This window comes from Scyliorhinus canicula, chromosome 12, assembly GCF_902713615.1.
Source record: "Scyliorhinus canicula chromosome 12, sScyCan1.1, whole genome shotgun sequence".
Lineage (NCBI taxonomy): Eukaryota > Metazoa > Chordata > Chondrichthyes > Carcharhiniformes > Scyliorhinidae > Scyliorhinus > Scyliorhinus canicula.
The window spans coordinates 132,282,405-132,301,126 of NC_052157.1; the positions used below are offsets into that span (position 1 = coordinate 132,282,405).

Consider the following 18,722-nt stretch of genomic DNA (forward strand, 5'->3'; position numbering starts at 1 on the left):
GGGCTTGTTTTGGGGCAGAAGTGCCCAGGGATGTGCAGGTTAGGTTATGGGGTTATGATGATAGAGTGGGGTGGACATGGGTAGAGTACTCAATTGAAGGGTCAGTGCAGGCTTGATGGACCGAATAGCCTCCTTCTATACTGTAGGGATTTTATGATTCTATGAAAACCATTTCAGTTCAGAACCAGATGGACCATAAAGAGTATAAATTGTGGGGCAGCACGGTGGCTCAGTAGGTTAGCACTGCAGTCTCACGGCGCTGAGGTCCCAGGTTCGATCCCGGCTCTGGGTCACTGTCCGTGTGGAGTTTGCACATTCTCCCCGTGTTTGCGTGGGTTTCGCCCCCACAACCCAAAGATGTGCAAGGTAGGTGGATTGAACACGCTAAATTGCCCCTTAATTGGAAAAAATTAATTGGGTACTCTAAATTTATAAAAAAAAAAAAAAGAGTATAAATTGTGCCCCTGAAAAGGAGGCAGCATCGCTGTGGGGAGCCAGTGTTGTGTTATCCCAAAGTGGTTGATGAACTACATTGTCATGCACGTGGATTCATGTATATCCAGAATGCCATATCGCTCACTACAGCCTGTGTACTGAACCAATGATGCATCGTGTTGATCGTTCTGGGTGAGTGTGCTTAACACTCAATTTGGCTCTGTTCTTTACTTAGCTCTGGAGTCGCCAGGTATCGTTAAGATACCACCACAAGTTCAAGGGGAAGTTCAAAGCAATAAAACCATACACCAATTAGTAAGTTCAAACAACTGAGTTTATTATAATACAATTATAATAACTACCCATGCACACGCTAAAAGTATTAAGCTATTCCTACCGCTAAATAAACTAATACTTATCTCGAAGGAACTGCCGGGTCAGGGAACAAGGCCTCTTGCTTTGCTCTGGTCAGCAGACTTCAGGTTGGTATAAGTTAAAAGGGGTCAGGAGTGTCTATCTCTGGTAGCGATCGTTGTGAGACACTTACTTGCTGGCGGCTGCTGTCCGAACCTCTCTCTCTCTCCTTCAGGGTCTTCTTGGCAAAAGCTGGTCGAGGTGCTGGTCCACAGAGGAGTGCTGGTCAAAGAGAGAGGAGGGCTGGACGAGAAGACTGAACCATGTGTGGGACCTGTCTTTTATAGGTCCCAGGGATCCGTGCCCCTTTGGGCGGACTCTCTTGCCTGCTTGGAATCGATTGGGTCTCTTCCCAATCGATATGTTTGAATCCCCCCAATGCTGAGGCTGTTCCTTAGCTACTGGGCGGGCTCTCAGGCTCTTTGTTTTTGAACCCTGTTGGTGCCTGAGTGTCTGGTATCCTTTACAATGTTGCAGTTGCTTCCCCATTTGTGTCCATTGTATCTGGAATCGTTCATTAACATGCTAATTATCCCGGTGATTGCCTCATTAGTATGCGGAATGTTCGTTTCGGTGCTGTCTGCTTTCTTAGCAGACAGAATCCACACCTGCTATGTGCAGCCTGCTGGCGCTGCAAACATTGTCCATTTTATCCTATATGCTTTGCGTTCCTCCATTTTGTATTCAGGGAAATGGCCAACTTCGGTGGCTACAATCGTTTCGCCATACTGGAGAGACGTGAAAAATATTCTCGACAAAAGCTCCAGTATCTGTCTCAAAATGTGTGATTATTTTTGATTTCTGGGAACCACAAGGCATAATAGCCATGAAGATGCCCATTTAATATCACTGTATAAAAAGAGAGAGGCTCACAGGGCTGTTTATTCAGTGACTATTCAGTGCATAAAGGTCACATCAAGATAGTTCTCCTATTCAGGGGGAATAATTGGTTAACGAGGGGTGTCAGGGGGCGTCCAGGCAGCTACGGTTGTCTTTACTGTGGCAAGGAAAGCTGTCTGTGGACATTGGCCTGAGCTACTCAAAGTTGGAGACAAACAGTGTTGAAGAGCAAATACAGGTCAATGGTTCCAAGGCACACAGAGTTTTACGTAAGGCAGGGAGGGAACAAAGATGATACCCGCCACACAGAGTATACTGACGATGAATGAACCTCCTGAATCTAACAATATCAGTGTGACTGAAGGATGCATCTGTCAAGGCAAATTCGTAGTAGATTTGTGTGATTTGGTCAGGGGCAACCTCACTTCTGACTGGGCATGACAACATGCCCTGCCAGTAGTCATTAAAATGACAGTTGCACTAAACATCGAGCCTCTGGTTCCAGTCAAGAGATGACAGAGGGTTTTAGCAGCATCTCGCAATGGGCTTCCCATCACAGCACATGGGAGGTGACAGCTGCCCTGTTCGAGAAGGCATTGGATTACACTGTTCACTCGTGATGAACCACACAGGCACAGAATTTGCCTCTGTTGCTGGATTCCCACTGGATTGCCAATGGCACCCCTGCGGCCATCAAGACACTGAAGAGAGGCAAAGGGGATTAATGAACAGGAAGGGATTCCATTCCTTCAATGTTCAACTGCTGTGTAACCAGCAGAAGTGTTTCCTCCATGTGTGCCATGACTCATACATCCTTAGACACTCACAAATGCCACATCTGGTCAAGCCTTTGGAGTGAATATGTAAATAGTTGCTGGAGACATGGGCTAGCTATGAAGAGATGGCTGCAACACCTATATACAACCCTTCAACAGAGACACAGAGGCAGTACAATAGCTGCCATCTCAGTACAGGGGCTGACATTGAGCTGGCTATTGGACTACTCAAGATGTGGTTTCGATGTTCTGACCAGTTGGAGGGTGTCCTCCAATACACGTCCTCAAGGATTTCTGGAATTATAATGGTCTGCTGCGTTCTTCACAATATAGCCCTCCACAGAGATGTAGACCTTGATGAAGGAAAAACACAGCAGAGGCACATTTCCTGGCAGGATGAGGAAGTACTGGAGGAGGGTGACCCAGGTTTGCATGACCCTCCCTGGGTCTGGTTAAGACCGAAAGGCATTGATCGGGATTGATGGATGGTGCACACCCATATAGACATATTTCTCCTGAGGGCCCCTCATTTTGGAAGACAAATGGCCATTGATGCACTATCAATTACGACGAGACGAGAGTAGAGTGTAATCGAGGCTTTATTAAGCAGAGATGGGTAGCCTCCTGCAGCTGCTGCCGAAATGGCTGCAGCTCGGTGAGCACACACATTTATACTCCGCCTACTGGGCGGAGCCAGCAGGCAGGGAACTACCCCAGTACCTGTAGTACAGGAGCCTTACCGTATTACACCTCATATGTGATATATACAACAGTGGTGACTACCACATTCACCCCCTGCTAAAAAAAAAGAGTCCAGCGGGGGTGGTGGAAAACTATTTACATACATTTTAAGGTTAACATTTTGGGGAAAGTTCACAAATTCAGCCAATCGGGTGTCTTGATCCTCTGTTGTGAGCGTTGCAGTCGCGGTGGCGATGCAGGCGTCGGCTTGGTCGCCGGTGACTCTGGGAGCGTGTAGACCTCATCTTCATCCCCAGGTGGGACCAAGGGGAGGACGGATCATCCTGGAGCGGGAGCTGTGGTAAGGTACGCTGGGGGGAGGAAGGGTGGCGCCGGGGCGGGGTGGGGGGAGGGGGGGGGGGGAAACCAGCTAGTGGCAGGTCCCTGAGGGAGACTGTGTCTTGGCGGCCGTCGGGGTATGCCACGTAGGCGTACTGCGGGTTTGAATGGAGTAGTTATGCCCTCTCGACCAATGGGTCCACCTTGTGGAGCCACACGTGCTGGCGGAGGAGACTGGGTCCTGGAGCTGCCAGCCACGTTGGGAGCGAAACCCTGGAGGTGGACTTCCTGGAGAAGGCAAGGCGACGTTCATGGGGGGTTGCATTAGTCGCAGTGCAAAGTAGCGATCGGATGGAGTGAAGGGCGTCGGGGAGGACCTCCTGCCAGCGGGAGACCAGGAGACTTTTGGACCGTAGGGCCAGCTGGACAGCCTTCCAGACCGTCCCATTCCCCCGCTCCACCTGCCCGTTTCCCCGGGGGTTGTAGCTGGTCATCCTGCTCGAGGCGATGCCCTTGCTGAGCAGGTACTGACGCAGCTTATCACTCATAAAGGAGGATCCCCGGTCGCTGTGGATGTAGGCGGGGAAAACGAACAGGGCGAAGATGGTGTTGCGTGCTTTGATGACTGGGGCAGATGTCGTATTGGAACATGGGACGGCAAAGGGGAATCTGGAATATTCGTCGATCACGTTAAGGAAGTATGTGTTTCGGTCGCTGGAAGGGAGGGGCCCTTTGAAATCCACGCTGAGGCATTCAAAGGGGCGGTAGGCCTTCACTAGGAGCGCTCGGTCTGGCCGGTAGAAGTGCGGGTTGCACTCTGCACAGACCTGGCAGTCACTGGTGATGGCCCTGACCTCCTCAATGGAGTAGGGCAGATTGCGGGCCTTTATGAAGTGAAAGAACCGGGTGACCCCTGGGGATAGAGAGCGTCGCGTAGGGTCTGGAGTCGGTCCACTTGTGCGCTGACACATGTACCTCAGGATAGGGCACGTTGAGCATACCGGGGCGATACAAAATCTCGTAACTGTAGGTGGAGTGCTCGATCCTCCACCTGAAGCTTTCATCATTTTTGATCTTGCCCCGCTGTGTGTTATTGAACATGAAGGCAACCGACCGTTGGTCAGTGAGGAGAGTGAATCTCCTGCCGGGCAGGTAATGCCTCCAGTGCCGCACAGCTTCTACGGTGGCTTGGAACTCCTTTTCGACAGAGGAGTGTCGAATTTTGGAGGCATGGAGAGTGCGTGAAAAGAATGCCACGGGCCTGCCTGCCTAGTTGAGGGTGGCAGCCAGAGCGACGTCTGATGCATCGCTCTCGACTTGGAAGGGGAGCGTCTCATCGACCACGTGCATCGCGGCCTTGGCGATGTCGGCCTTGATACGGTTGAAGGCCTGGTGAGCCTCAGCCGTCAGGGGGAAAGCGGTGGAGTGGATGAGTGGGCGGGCCTTGTCCGCATAGTTAGGGACTCACTGGACGTAGTACGAGAAGAACCCCAGGCATCGTTTGAGGGCCTTGGGGCAGTGGGGGAGGGGGAGTTCCATGAGGGGGCACATGCGATCGGGATCGGGCCCTAGAACTCCATTTTGCACCACATAGCCGAGGATGGCTAAGCGGTTGGTGCTGAACATGCACTTCTCCTTGTTGTACGTTAGGTTGAGGAGTTTGGTGGTGTGGAGGAATTTGGAAAGGTTACCGTCGTGGTCCTGCTGGTTGTGGCCACAGATGGTGACCTTATCCAGGTACGGGAAGGTGGCCCGCAGTCAGTACCGGTCAACCATTCGGTCCATCTCCCGTTGGAAGACCGAGACCCCATTAGTGACGCCGAAGGGAACCCTAAGGAAGTGATAAAGGCGGCCGTCCGCTTCAAACGAGGTGTACGGGCGGTCGGCCTTGCGAATGGGGAGCTGGTGGTCGGAAGATTTCAAGTCCACTGTCGAGTTGACCTGGTACTGTGCAATCTGATTGACCATATCAGATATGCATGGGAGCGGGTACGCGTCGAGCTGCGTGTACCGATTGATGGTCTGACTGTAGTCAACGACCATCCTGTTTTCTCCCCAGTTTTCACAACTACCACTTGGGCTCTCCAGGGGCTGTTGCTGGCCTTGATGATGCCTTCCCGCAGTCGCTAGACCTCCGACCTGATGAAGGTCCTGTCCTGGGCACTGTACCGTCTGCTTCTGGTGGCGACGGGTTTGCAATCCGGGGTGAGGTTTGCAAACAGAGAAGGCGGGTTGACCTTGAGGGTCGTGAGACCGCATACAGTAAGGGGTGGTAGGGGCCGCCGAATTTCAGAGTGAGGCTTTGGAGGTTGCACTGGAAGTCCAGTCCGAGTAGCAAGGCTGCGCAGAGGTTGGAGAGGATGAAGAGCCGGAAGTCGCTGAACTCTACGCCCTGGATGGTGAGTGTGGCGGTGCAGTACCCCCAGATCTCCACGGAGGGGGATCCGGAGGCCACGGAGATTCGTTGTGTGATGGGATGTACTGCGAGGAAGCAGCGCCTTACCGTATCGGAGTGGATGAAGCTCTCTGTGCTCCCGGAGTCAAGAAGGCATGATGTCTTGTGCCCATCGCCTTTACCATCCGTCGACGAGGCTGAGAGGTTGTGCCGCCGGGAGGACGGTGAAGAAGGACGGCACAGTGGTTAGCACTGCTGCCTAATAGCACCTGGGTTCGATTCCAGCCTTGCTCTGAGGGTGGGTGCAGATTTTGTTTTTTTTTAAAATAATTTTTATTGAAAAATTTTGAATTTATACAACAACGCACCATAGTAAAATACCAAAAATAACAATAATATTAGCAATCATAAACATTCGCCCCACCTCCATGAACAACACAGCATTTTAACAATGCAAATTAACACAATACAAAGTTACAGAATAGAAACTACAATAAGGAACCCCCCCCCCCCCCGGGTTGCTGCTGCTATTGACCAAGATACCTATCTTTGAGCCAGGAAGTCCAGAAAGGCTGCCATCGTTTATAGAACCCTTGTATTGATCCTCTCAGGGCAAATTTGACCCTTTCCAATTTTATAAATCCTGCCATGTCACTGATCCAGGTCTCCACACTTGGGGGCCTTGCATCCTTCCACTGTAGCAGAATCCTTCGTCGGGCTACTAGGGACGCAAAGGCCAGGACACCGGCCTCTTTCGCCTCCTGCACTCCCGGCTCTACCGCAACTCCAAAAATCGCGAGTCCCCACCCTGGTTTGACCCTGGATCCAACCACCCTCGACACTGTCCCCGCCACCCCCTTCCAGAATTCTTCCAGTGCTGGGCATGCCCAGAACATATGGGCGTGGTTCGCTGGACTCCCCGAACATCTGGAGCACCTGCCCTCACCCCCAAAGAACCTACTCATCCTAGTCCCGGACATGTGGGCCCGGTGCAGCACCTTGAATTGGATGAGACTAAGCCTCGCACATGAGGTGGAAGAGTTGACTCTCTCCAAGGCATCCGCCCAAGTCCCGTCCTCTATCTGCTCCCTGAGTTCCTCCTCCCATTTAGCCTTCAGCTCCTCCACTGACGACTCCTCCACCTCCTGCATTACCTTATAGATGTCAGACACCTTCCCCTCTCCGACCCACACCCCCAAAAGCACTCTGTCCATCGCCCCCCGCGAGGGCAGCAAAGGAAATTCCTCCACCTGTCGCCTAGCAAACGCCTTTACCTGCAAGTATCTGAACATGTTCCCTTGGGGGAGCCCAAATTTATCTTCCAGTTCCCCCAGGCCCGCAAACCTCCCGCCAATAAACAGGTCCGTCAGTTTACTGATGCCCACCCTATGCCACCCCCTAAAACCCCATCAGTGTTCCCCGGGATGAACCGATGATTTCCACCTAATGGAGCCTCCATCGAGCCCCCTGTTTCCCCCCTATGCCGTCTCCACTGTCCCCAGATTCTTAGGGTCGCCGCCACCACCGGGCTGGTGGTATACCTCTTAGAAGAAAGCGGCAACGGCGCCATTACCAGGGCACCCAGGCTCGTTCCTCTGCAAGACGCCATCTCCATTCTTTTCCACGCTGCCCACCCCCCACCCATCTACGCACCATTGACATATTGGCCGCCCAATAGTACCCCAAAAGGTTAGGCAGCGCCAGCCCGCCTCTATCCCTCCCTTGCTCCAGGAAAACCCTCTTCACTCTCGGAGTCCCATGTGCCCACACAAAGCTCAAAATACTGCTAGTCACCCTCCTAAAGAAGGCCCTGGGGATGAAGATGGGCATGCACTGAAAGAGGAACAAGAACCTCGGAAGCACCGTCATTTTGACGGACTGCACCCTCCCCGCCAACGACAATGGCTGCATGTCCCACTTCTTGAACTCCTCCTCCATCTGATCCACAAGCCTGGTGAAATTATGCTTGTGAAGAGTCCCCCAGTCCCTGGCCACCTGCACCCCCAGGTACCTAAAACTCTCCCCTGCCCTCCTAAGCGGGAGCCTACCAATTCCTTCCTCCTGGTCCCCAGGGTGCACCACAAACACCTCACTCTTGCCTAGATTTAGTTTATAGTCTGAAAAGGTCCCAAACTCAGCTAGCAGCTCCATCACCCCCGGCATCCCTCCCACCGGGTCCGCCGCATACGGTAGCAGGACATCGGCATACAACGACACCCTATGTTCCTCCCCACCCCGCACCAAACCCCTCCACCTCCCTGAATCCCTCAACGCCATCGCCAATGGCTCGATTGCCAATGCAAACAACAAGGGGGACAGGGGGCAACCCTGCCTGGTCCCTCGGTAAAGCCGGAAGTACTCCGACCTCCTCCCATTCGTGGCCACACACGCCATCGGGGCCTCATATAGCAGCCTCACCCATCTAATAAACCCTTCACCAAATCCAAACCTCCCCAACACCTCCCATAAGTACCCCCACTCCACTCTATCGAAAGCCTTCTCCGCATCCAGCGCCACCACTATCTCAGCCTCCCCCTCAATCGGCGGCATCATGATGACATTCAACAACCTTCCGCAATTCGTGTTCAGCTGCCTTCCCTTAACAAAACCTGTCTGGTCCTCGTGTACAACCCCCGGCACACAGTCCTCTATCCTGGTGGCCAGGATTTTTGCCAGCACCTTGGCATCCACATTAAGGAGAGATGTGGGCCTGTATGAACCACACTGCTGGGGGTCCTTGTCCCTCTTTGAGATTAATGAAATCAGCGCCCGCGACATTGTCGGGGGCAAAGTCCCCCCTTCCCACGCCTCATTAAGTGTCCGCACCAGCAAGGGGCCCACTAGGTCCACAAACTTTTTATAAAACTCCACCGGGAACCCATCTGGCCCCGGCGCCTTCCCTGACTGCATCTGCCCGATCCCCTTAACCAGCTCCTCCAGCTCAATTGGCGCCCCCAACCCCTCCACCTGCTCCTCCTGCACCTTCGGGAAAGATAGCCCGTCGAGAAACGTCTCCATTCCCCTCCTCTCCACCGTTGGCTCCGACCGGTACAGTTCCCCGTAAAAGTCCTTGAAGACCTCATTCACCTCTACCCCCTTCCGCACCACATTCCCACTCTTGTCTCACTCCAGCAATCTCCTTAGCCGCATCCCGCTTGTGGAGCTGATGAGCCAGCATCCTACTCGCCTTTTCACCATGTTCATATACTGCCCCTTGTGCCTTCCTCCACTGTGCCTCCGCCTTTCTAGTGGTCAGCAAATCAAATTTAGCCTGCAGGCTGCGCCTCTCCCCCAAGAGTCCCTCCTCTGGTGCCTCTGCATACCTCCTGTCTACCTCCAGCATCTTCCCCTCCAGTCTATCCCTCTCACTCCTCTCCCTGTGTGCCCGTATGGATATCAGCTCCCCACGAATCACTGCCATCAGGGCTTCCCAGACCATCCCCACCTGGACCTCCCCCGTATCATTCACCTCGAGGTACCCCTCAATACTTGCCCGGACCCTCCTACACACCTCCTCCGCCAACAACCCCACATCCAACCGCCACAACGGGCGCTGGTCCCGCACCTCCCCCATCTCCAACTCCATCCAATGCGGAGCGTGGTCGGAGATTGCAATGGCCGAATATTCGACCTCCTCCACTCTTGGAATCAGTCCCCTACTCACCACGAAGTCTACCCGAGAATAAACCCTATGTACGTGGGAGAAGAAAAGTACTCCCGTGCAACTCGGCCTCACAAACCTCCATGGGTCCACCCCTCCCATCTGGTCCATAAACCCTCAGTACCTTGGCCGCCGCCGGCCTCCTACCCGTCCTTGAACTGGACCGATCCAGTGAAGGATCCAACACCGTATTGAAGTCCCCCCCATAATCAGACCTCCCGCCTCTAGATCCGGGACCCGTCCCAGCATACGCCTCAAAGCCCACATCGTCCCAATTTGGGGCATACACACTAGCAAGTATCACCTTCTCTACCTGTAGCCTACCCCCCTTATCCGCCACCACCTCAGATGCCTCAAATGACACATTTTTCCCCACCAGAATCGCCACTCCCCGGTTCTTCACATCCAACCCAGAGTGGAAAACCTGCCCCACCCACCCCTTCCTCAGACAGACCTGGTCCGCCACCTTCAGGTGGGTCTCCTGAAGCATTGCCACATCTGCCTTTAGCCCCCTCAGATGAGCAAGTACTCCCGACCGCTTCACCGGCCCATTCAATCCTCACATTCCAGGTGATCAACCGGATCAGAGGGCGTCCCGCCCCCCTCCCCCGTCGACTAGCCATAGCCCGTCGACTGCCCGCCCCAGGCCAGCACCCTCCGCCCGACCCAGTCCCCACAGCGGCAACACCTCACCTCTGTCCCCCCGGCCCACACCAGCTCCTTCCTGGCCCTGCCAGCAGCAACCCGGTATTCCCCTTTCCCCCCTCCCTCCCCAGGCTAGGAACCCTCCTAGCCGCGAACCGTCCTCCATTGTACTTCCGTGGGTCAGCTAACTTCTGCTGACCCCGGAAACTCCCGCCAAAAACCCGACCCCTCCCTAAGTGGGATCATCCCCCATCCTGTCCCTCCTCCAGGCACCGCTCCAGCGCGGGGAAGAACCAATTAAGGTCCCCCCCCCATCATCGTCTCCACCCCCAGCCCCGCAACGCGGGAAACCAGAGGAAAGCCCGCGCTTTTGCACTGCCCCACCACACCCTTCTGACGCAGCTCCCAAATACCAGCCCCACTCCATACCTCCAACCTGATATAGAATACAACAAACCCCCCCAACCCCCCCGCAAGATACAAAACTCAAACAATGCCCCCCAACAAAAAACAGAACACCCCAGTAAATAACCATATCAAAATTACAAAAGTACAGAAAAAGAGAACACAGCAACAGCAGAAACCAGCAATAAAGCGTTACAACCGACCCCGCAACCCCCAGTTCGAGTCCAGTTTCTCCGTCCGCACGAAGGCCCACGCCTCCTCTGGGGAATCAAAATAATAATGCTGATCAAAATAAGTTACCCACAGGCGCGCAGGCTGCAACATTCCAAACTTTATCTTCTTCTTATAGAGCACCTCCTTCGTCCGATTAAACCCGGACCGCCGCTTAGCCACCTCCGCACTCCAATCCTGGTAGATCCGTACTACCCCATTCTCCCAATTGCTGCTCTTCACCTTCTTGGCCCAGCGCAGCACACACTCCCGATCACTGAACCGGTGGAACCTCACCAGCACCGCATGCGGGTTTTCGTTCTCCTGGCCAGTACTCTGTGGGCTCCCTCCAGCTCCAGGGGCAGATGGAAAGATCCTGCCCCCACTAGCGAGTTCAGCATCGTGGCCACGTAGGTTGTCAAATCTGACCCCTCCAGCCCCTCCGCAAGGCCCAAGATCCTCAGATTCTTCCGCCTCATGCGGTGATCAAGCTCCTTGAAGCGGTCTTGCCACTTCTTGTGGAGTGCCTCGTGCCCCTCCACCTTACTCACGAGGACCACGGCCTCCTCCTCTCGTTCAGTGGCCTGCGCCTGCAACGCCTGAATGGCAGCACCCTGGGTCGTCTGAATCTCAGAGAGCTTTTTATTCGTTTCCTGCAGAGAGCTCAGCACCTCAGCCTTAAAATCTGCAAAACAGCGCAGGAGAGCAGCTTGCTGCTCCTGGGCCCACTGCTTCCACTCCTCTGGTGCTCCGCCGGCCACCATCTTGGAATCCTTCCCCCGTTTCTTCTGGGGAGCTGCCACCGTTTTTTCCCCCTTTCCACTCAGAGTTCGAGTCATGAAATGTGGAGAAAGTCGATAATATACCTTCTCCCACCTGGAGACGTCGAAAAAAATTCCGTTTTGGGCTCTAAAAAGAGGCGAAAAGTCCGTTGGAATCGGGAGCTCCCAAATGTGCGGCTTCCTACGTCAACGCCGCCACCGGAAGTCAGAAATCCACATTTTTTGGCGTCATCTCATTTTAAATTGATTCTACAGCAAAATATTTCAATGCACACGAGGAAAAAAATACACCATTTTCTCTCCCAGTTCTTATCTTTTCCTTTCATAAAGTGCACATAACTTGAATTGTATGAGGCAGAACTAAGCTTTTACTCCACATCAAAAATCCTCATTTTGGCTATGTCAGGGCCCGAGAGGTCCCCATTGTCATACTGGCCTTTACAAAATGCATGCTATAAACAGAACAGAACCAGACCTATTTGTAACGTTACACCAGTGCTGATCCCTAGTATGTGTGTACTGGCTAGGTATTAAATTTAACTTTATGAATGTTTTTCCTTGAACAGTATCAGTTTAGGGCAGCAAAAGGTTACCCAAGGAGAAAATGGAAAAAAGATCAGGCGTTCTTTGGGGATATATTTTGGTGGCCCATTTTTCAAAACCCATGATCCACATGGGTCGCGGCCCCATTTTGAAAAACACAATAGATCCCACAACCAATGGATCACATCCAAGCTCTGCAGTCTTGCCACACACAGTAATGGAGGACAGCTAAGTAACTAACTGCAGGAGGCTGCTCCACAAATATCCCCATGCTCTATAACAGGGGGTCCAGTACATCAGTGCAAAAGATAAGGAATTTGCAACCATCTTCAGGCAGAAGTGTTGAGTAGATGGTCCATCTTCGCCTCCTCCTGAGGTCCCCAGAGAGGCCAGTCTTCAGCTAATTTGATTCATTCAACTGAATATCCAGAAACTGCTGGACGCAACGCTGTAAATGCCATAGGTCCTGACAATAGTACTAAAAAGACGTGATCCAGAACTAGATACACCCTTGGCCAAACTGTTTCAGTACAGCTACAAAACTAGCATCCACGTGGCAAATTTTCCCGGTACATCCTCTACACAAGCAGGACAAAATCAAAACCGACCAATTACCCGCCCATCAGTCTCCTCTCAATTATCAGTAGTGATGCAAGAGGACGTCGACAAAGAAACACATACTCAGCAATAAGCTGCTCACTGATACTCTCACTTTGCTTTACACCAGAACCTTCAGCACCAGACCTCCACAGCTGAGTCTAAGTATAGACAAAAAGCTGAACTCAAGACGGGAGGCAAGAGTGACTGCTGTTGATAGCAAAGCAACATTTGGCCGAGTGTGACATCAAGGAGCCCGAGCAAACTAGTCAATGGGAATCAAGGGAAATTAATTAATTAATAATCTTTATTGTCACAAGTAGGCTTACATTAACACTGCAATGAAGTGATTGTGAAAAGCCCCTAGTCGCCACATTCCGGCACCTGTTCGGTTACACAGAGGGAGAATTCAGAATATCCAATTCACCTAACAGCACGTCTTGTTGTGGGAGGAAACTGGAGCACCTGGAGGAAACCTACGCAGACATGGGGAGAATGTGCAGACTCCACAGTTATCCTTTTGGGAATCGAACCAAGGACCCTAGAGCTGTGAAGCAACAGCGCTACCCACTGTGCTACCATGCACCACTGGTTGAAATCATACCTAGCACAAAATAAGATGGTGTGGTTGCTGGAGGGAGGTCAATCATCTCAGTTGCAGGACATCACTGCAGCAGTTCCTCATGGTAATGCGCCAGGTCCGACCACCTTTAGCTGTCTTTATTGATAAACTATGGGAACTGCTGGGTAAGAGGCAGCACGGTAGCATAGTGGTCAGCACAGTTGCTTCACAGCTCCAGGGTCCCAGGTTCGATTCCCAGCTGGGTTATTGTCTGTGCGGAGTCTGCACGTTTTCCCCGTGTCTGCGTGGGTTTCCTCCGGGTGCTCCAGTTTCCTCCCACAGTCCAAAGATGTGCGGGTTAGGTGGACTGGCCATGATAAAATTGCCCTTATTGTCCAAAAAAAGTGTGTGAAGAGGGGGTTGCTGGGATAGGGTGGATACGTGGGCTTCAATAGGGCGCTCTTTGTAAGGGCCGGTGCAAACTCGATGGGCCAAATGGCCTCCTTCTGGACTGTAAGTTCTATGATTCTATGAAGAGTATGGTTAAATAATGGTGTGTGAAATTCTTGGCAGGCAATGCCTCATTATGCCAGTGGATCTGCTTGAAGCAGCAAAATTGGTCAGAGAATAGATGGAGGTTCTGAATTGGAGCAGTGTGATGAAATAGTATGTAGGATAGCAGTCGAAAATAAATGGCCAACTAAGGTTAACATATTACATACTTAAACACTGTAAATGTGTGTACCAAGGTCACATGTCACTTGGTGCACATATTTAATAATAATTATTTAATTATTATTATTTTGTGTGCCACGGTCCTTTTCCAAAGGAGTCTAAATACTCATTTTAAAAATTAAATCAGAAGTCCAATTATCCTCCTCATGATTCTCAATTCGCCAGGTGTCCAGTGGCTAACATATTGGACAATATTGGTGTAGGATAAAATGACCGTGCACTTTGTCAGAAGGTCACACAAATATTTAGTACTCATGGCAATTAAGTTTACTGAGTTATCAAAAAAATCTGTATACACATTTATTCAAGTCAGTCATTCCAGCCACTGTATTTATTGTTTTTAATAGTTACAGATGAACAAGTTCACTCCATATACAATTACCAATACAGTTTTTACAGCTCGTATTACAATACATCACTGCTATTTGTTTATTTACAGAGCACTTATGTACATAAAAATTCTCCAATTAATTCAGTGCAATGTCAATATTTTTTTTACAAGAATTTACAAAATAAGATGTAATGTAGTTACTCAGATAAATTAATAAATTCTGCAGTTATTAATGATTTAATTAAATAAAAAAGAATATTTTTCAACCATTATATCTATAACGGACTTGTAAGAACACACAATACAGCAGTAGATTGCACTACCTGCCCTAATTTTAGGGCTGTGACTGAGGGTGGTTTAAAATATTAATTTCTCACACAATCACTCAGGCATTTTGTTTTAAACTCTTGTATAACATAAAAAGAGGAACATTTCTGGAAACACAATGTAAAATTGCTACTCTTGTTCTAATCAGAATGTGCACCTGTATTTTTGTCAGGATATCCAGAATACACGTAACTGATAAGTGCATGATCTCTGCTTTAATGTTACTGTGTGTAGATAAAGCATGGCTAGATTGATTTAGAACACCAAGCAACGAGGCACAGAAATTAACCATCACTTTTGGAATCAGTATATATGAGAATTATGTGACACACTGATTGCAATGCAAAGAAAGAAACTAGTTGTTCCCTATTACATTGTATTTACCAATGTTCCTCTTCAACAGAGCTCAATTAGTAGTCTTTATATGAATACACATATATATATATATATATTTAAGACCATCTGAAGTAGCTGTAGGATGTTGCAGGATATCAATAAAAATCACATTGGGCGGGAATTGCAATAACCTGTAAAGGTAAAACACTGTTCAATTATAGTACCTAACTCTGGATATCAAATGTCTGTTCCAGTTTTGAATGTAGTAAAATAGATCAACATATTATCTGATTCTGCCAACGAGGTTGTATTTTTGTGCCAAAAAAAGTCCTGCTTTAAAATGCATCTAGGTGTCTGGACGCTTTGCAGCTCAAGTAATGGCATCAAATTAAAAATCCAAACTGATATTAAAGTAAAAAACAGAAATCCTGGGTCCAAAGTATTTTAATGTAATACCAACTTGAACAAATCATATGGTATGGAGCTGTGCTGAAAATGCAGGTGAAATTTAAATGTAATACCATCAAAACCTTTAAAAATCAGGTTTCTTTAGTTTCAGCCTAATAAAAAATATTAAACCTATGACCCAAAGATGGTTTACTCTATATTCATAATAAATATGAATTGTTAAAAGAACAGAAAATGCTAAAATCAGCGTAGCATAATCTGACTTATTTCTACGTCTAAAGAACATGTAAATCAACAGAACAGCAAGAAAAATTCAAGAAACACAACCCAACTTTACATTACCTTTTTAATTGCTTAAAATTGGTTCAGTTTAATTCATTCTTTTTTGTGCCAAAAGTTTTAAATAATCATGGCACATATTTTGTAATTTTTCAGGTTTTTACATTAAACAAAAGAAATTGATTCTGGAGAATTTACACAAAGGTTTTAAAATAGTAATTTCCCTACAACTATATAACATTAAAAATACAAGCTGAAGTAATAGTTAAAAAGGTAACAAATGTAAACTGTGTTTCATGAACTATTCACTCCAAATTCACTAGGGAAAAATATAGTCTACACAGTTAGTGATAGATAAACTCTGTTAGAGTTAAAATTCTCTAGCCCAAGTTTTAGTAGGTTTAAATTTCTTTCTGGCTTGCTACCATTCTGGTCTCATCAACACAATGCATGAAACTCAAACAGTTTAAGAAAAGGAGGTAGCAGATCACATTGGCTACTGACATGTTGCAATTAACAACTGGAAAATCAGTATTACCACCTGTTTTCAACTTCGACATGTTTTTCTTGTGCTTCATAATCACATAAAGGGTAATTTGCAGAAGCAGTACATTTTAAGCAGAGATCCTGTCCAACCCTGAAATTCTCATCTTGGAGTGTTTTGTTGCCACAGTCATTCTGGAATCTCATGGCATTTTGCGAATGGAAGAACACATATTCACTGCAGAATACAGTACTTTCTATAATCAGATTCAAAATCTTCATCCATACTGCTAGTGTCTGCCATCTTCTTGCCTTCTGTCTTTGGCAGGAACTGTGCATAGTTCACACCTTGTTGTTCATAGAAAAGGATATAGGCTGAGTCAGTATCAATTTCTTCAGGATGTACCTCCTACACCGGAGAAAGGAAGAAAGAATAATTGGGTTCATAGTTTATCGTCACAAGAATCAGAGGGAGAGAAGGGTGAGGAGAATAAGACTAATGACATTCTCAGGCAAGAAGTAAAGGTTCACAAAATAGAAAAACATTATCCCTTTCGGCAAATCAATAGTAAAAGTGGTATAGGGGGAGACGGGCTGATTAGGTGCCAAAAGAATGGAGGCAGGGAACATGGCTGAGGTATTAAATGAATATTCTGCATCTGTCTTTACCAAGAAGATGCTACCCAGGCCATGGTAAAAAAAGGAGGAAATTCTGTCACTAGAGGAGGAAATATTGGATAGACTGCCTGTACTTAAATGTAGACAAGGCATGAGGACCAGGTGAGATGCATCCAAGGATAGTGAGGTGAGACTGGAAATTGCAGAGGTACTGGCCATAATTTCTCATCTTCTGAGGTGGTGCCAGAGTACTGGAGAATTGCAAACATTATACCCTTCCTCAAGTGTAAGGATAAAACCAGCAACTACCGACCAATAGGTTTTTCACTGGTGGGAAAACTTCTGGAAACTGTAATTTGGGACAGAATTAATATAGTCACATGGACATATTCAGGTTAATCAAGAAATCCATGCTGACTTTCCTCACAGGAAAATAGTGTTTAACTTGGAAGTTTTTCCCCCGAGGTAATAGAGAGAGTTGATGAGGGCGATGCTGCTGATGTGGTGTACATGGGTTTCCAAAAGGCATTTAACACAGTGCCAACATGTTGACAAAATTGATTGGGTGACAGGAAACTGAGATTAATAGTTAATTGATGCTTTTGGGTTGGAGGAAGGCTTGTAGTGGAGTTCCCCAGGGAATAGTTTTGTGACCTTGCTTCCGGATATATATCAATGATCTAGACCTTGGTTTACAAGGAACAATTTCAACATTTGGAAACAATACAAAACTTGGAACCATTTATAAATATTGTGAAGCGGACAGTGTAGAATTTCTAAAGGGCACAAATTGGTGGAATGGGCCTATAGGTGGCAGATGAAGTTTAATGCAGAGAAGAACATGGAGAGAAGGGGAACTGGTTAGCAGAGCTGCCTCACGGCACCGAGGATCCGGGTACGATCCTGGCCCCGGCCACTGTCCATGTGGAGTTTGCACATTCTCCCCATGTCTGTGTGGGTCCCGCACAAAAAGATGTGCCGGGTAGGTGAATTGGCCATGCTAAATTGGCCCTTAATTGTGAAACAAATTGGGTGCTCTTGAATTTATTTTAAAAAAGAATCAGGAGAGATGGTACAAGATAAAGGGTACTGTTCTAAAGGAGTGTATGAGCAGAGGGACCTTGGCATGTATGTGCATAGGTTATTAAATTAAATAAGTCATTTAATAAAGCGTCCATTATCCTAGGTTTTGTTAATAGGAGCGCATTTATGTTCAACTTGTATAAGATACTAGTAAGACTTCAGCCCGAGTATTATATACAATTCTGGGCACCACAATTTAAGGAGGATGTGAAGACATTGAAGAGAGTGCAGAAGAGAATGGTTCCAGGGATGAGGAACTTTAGTTATTGGAGAAGTTGGGATTCTTTTCCTTGGAAGAGGAGAGGAAATTTGATAGAGGGATTCAAAATCGTGAGGGGGATGGACGGAGTAGATAGGGAGAAACTGTTCCCCTTGTCAAAGGATCGAGAGAGGGATGATTTTAAACTTTTTCATACAGTGAGTGGTTAGGGTCCGGAATGCACTGCCCGAGTGTGTGGTGGAGACAGGCTCAATCAAGGATTGCAAGAGGGAACTAGATGATTATTTGGAAAGAAACAATCTTCTGGGTTATGGGGAGAAGGCAGGAGAATTAACAGTAGGTAAAATACTAATTTGGAGAGCCACTGTAGTTGCGATGAGGTGAATGGCCTCCTCCTGCACTATAATAATTGTAAATTAGTAAATTTACAGTCTTTAATTAATGAAGAATCGTGGCCACTGGAGTTGGAGAAAGATGGAACTTATTGAATAGTCTACGCAGACATTTCGCACCAACTCCACCATAGATTGAACTCTTAAATTCCAGGATAAAAACTATACCTATATTGGATACAACAGAGCATTTTCTGTTCTTCACGTTGTATGCAATTCTTCCAG

General features: G+C 48.4%; 1 protein-coding gene across 3 annotated transcripts in view; it reads right to left on the minus strand.

Moving 5' to 3' along the window:
• Window positions 1–14,323: 14,323 nt before the first annotated feature.
• usp32 (ubiquitin specific peptidase 32) overlaps window positions 14,324–18,722 on the minus strand; it is a 234,179-nt gene continuing 229,780 nt past the window's right edge. For all 3 annotated transcript variants that reach the window (XM_038814182.1, XM_038814181.1, XM_038814183.1), the window contains one exon: window positions 14,324–16,593. In XM_038814182.1, coding sequence (XP_038670110.1) covers window positions 16,420–16,593 — 174 coding nt within the window. In that variant the 3' untranslated portion in view covers window positions 14,324–16,419. The remainder of the gene's footprint in view (window positions 16,594–18,722) is intronic.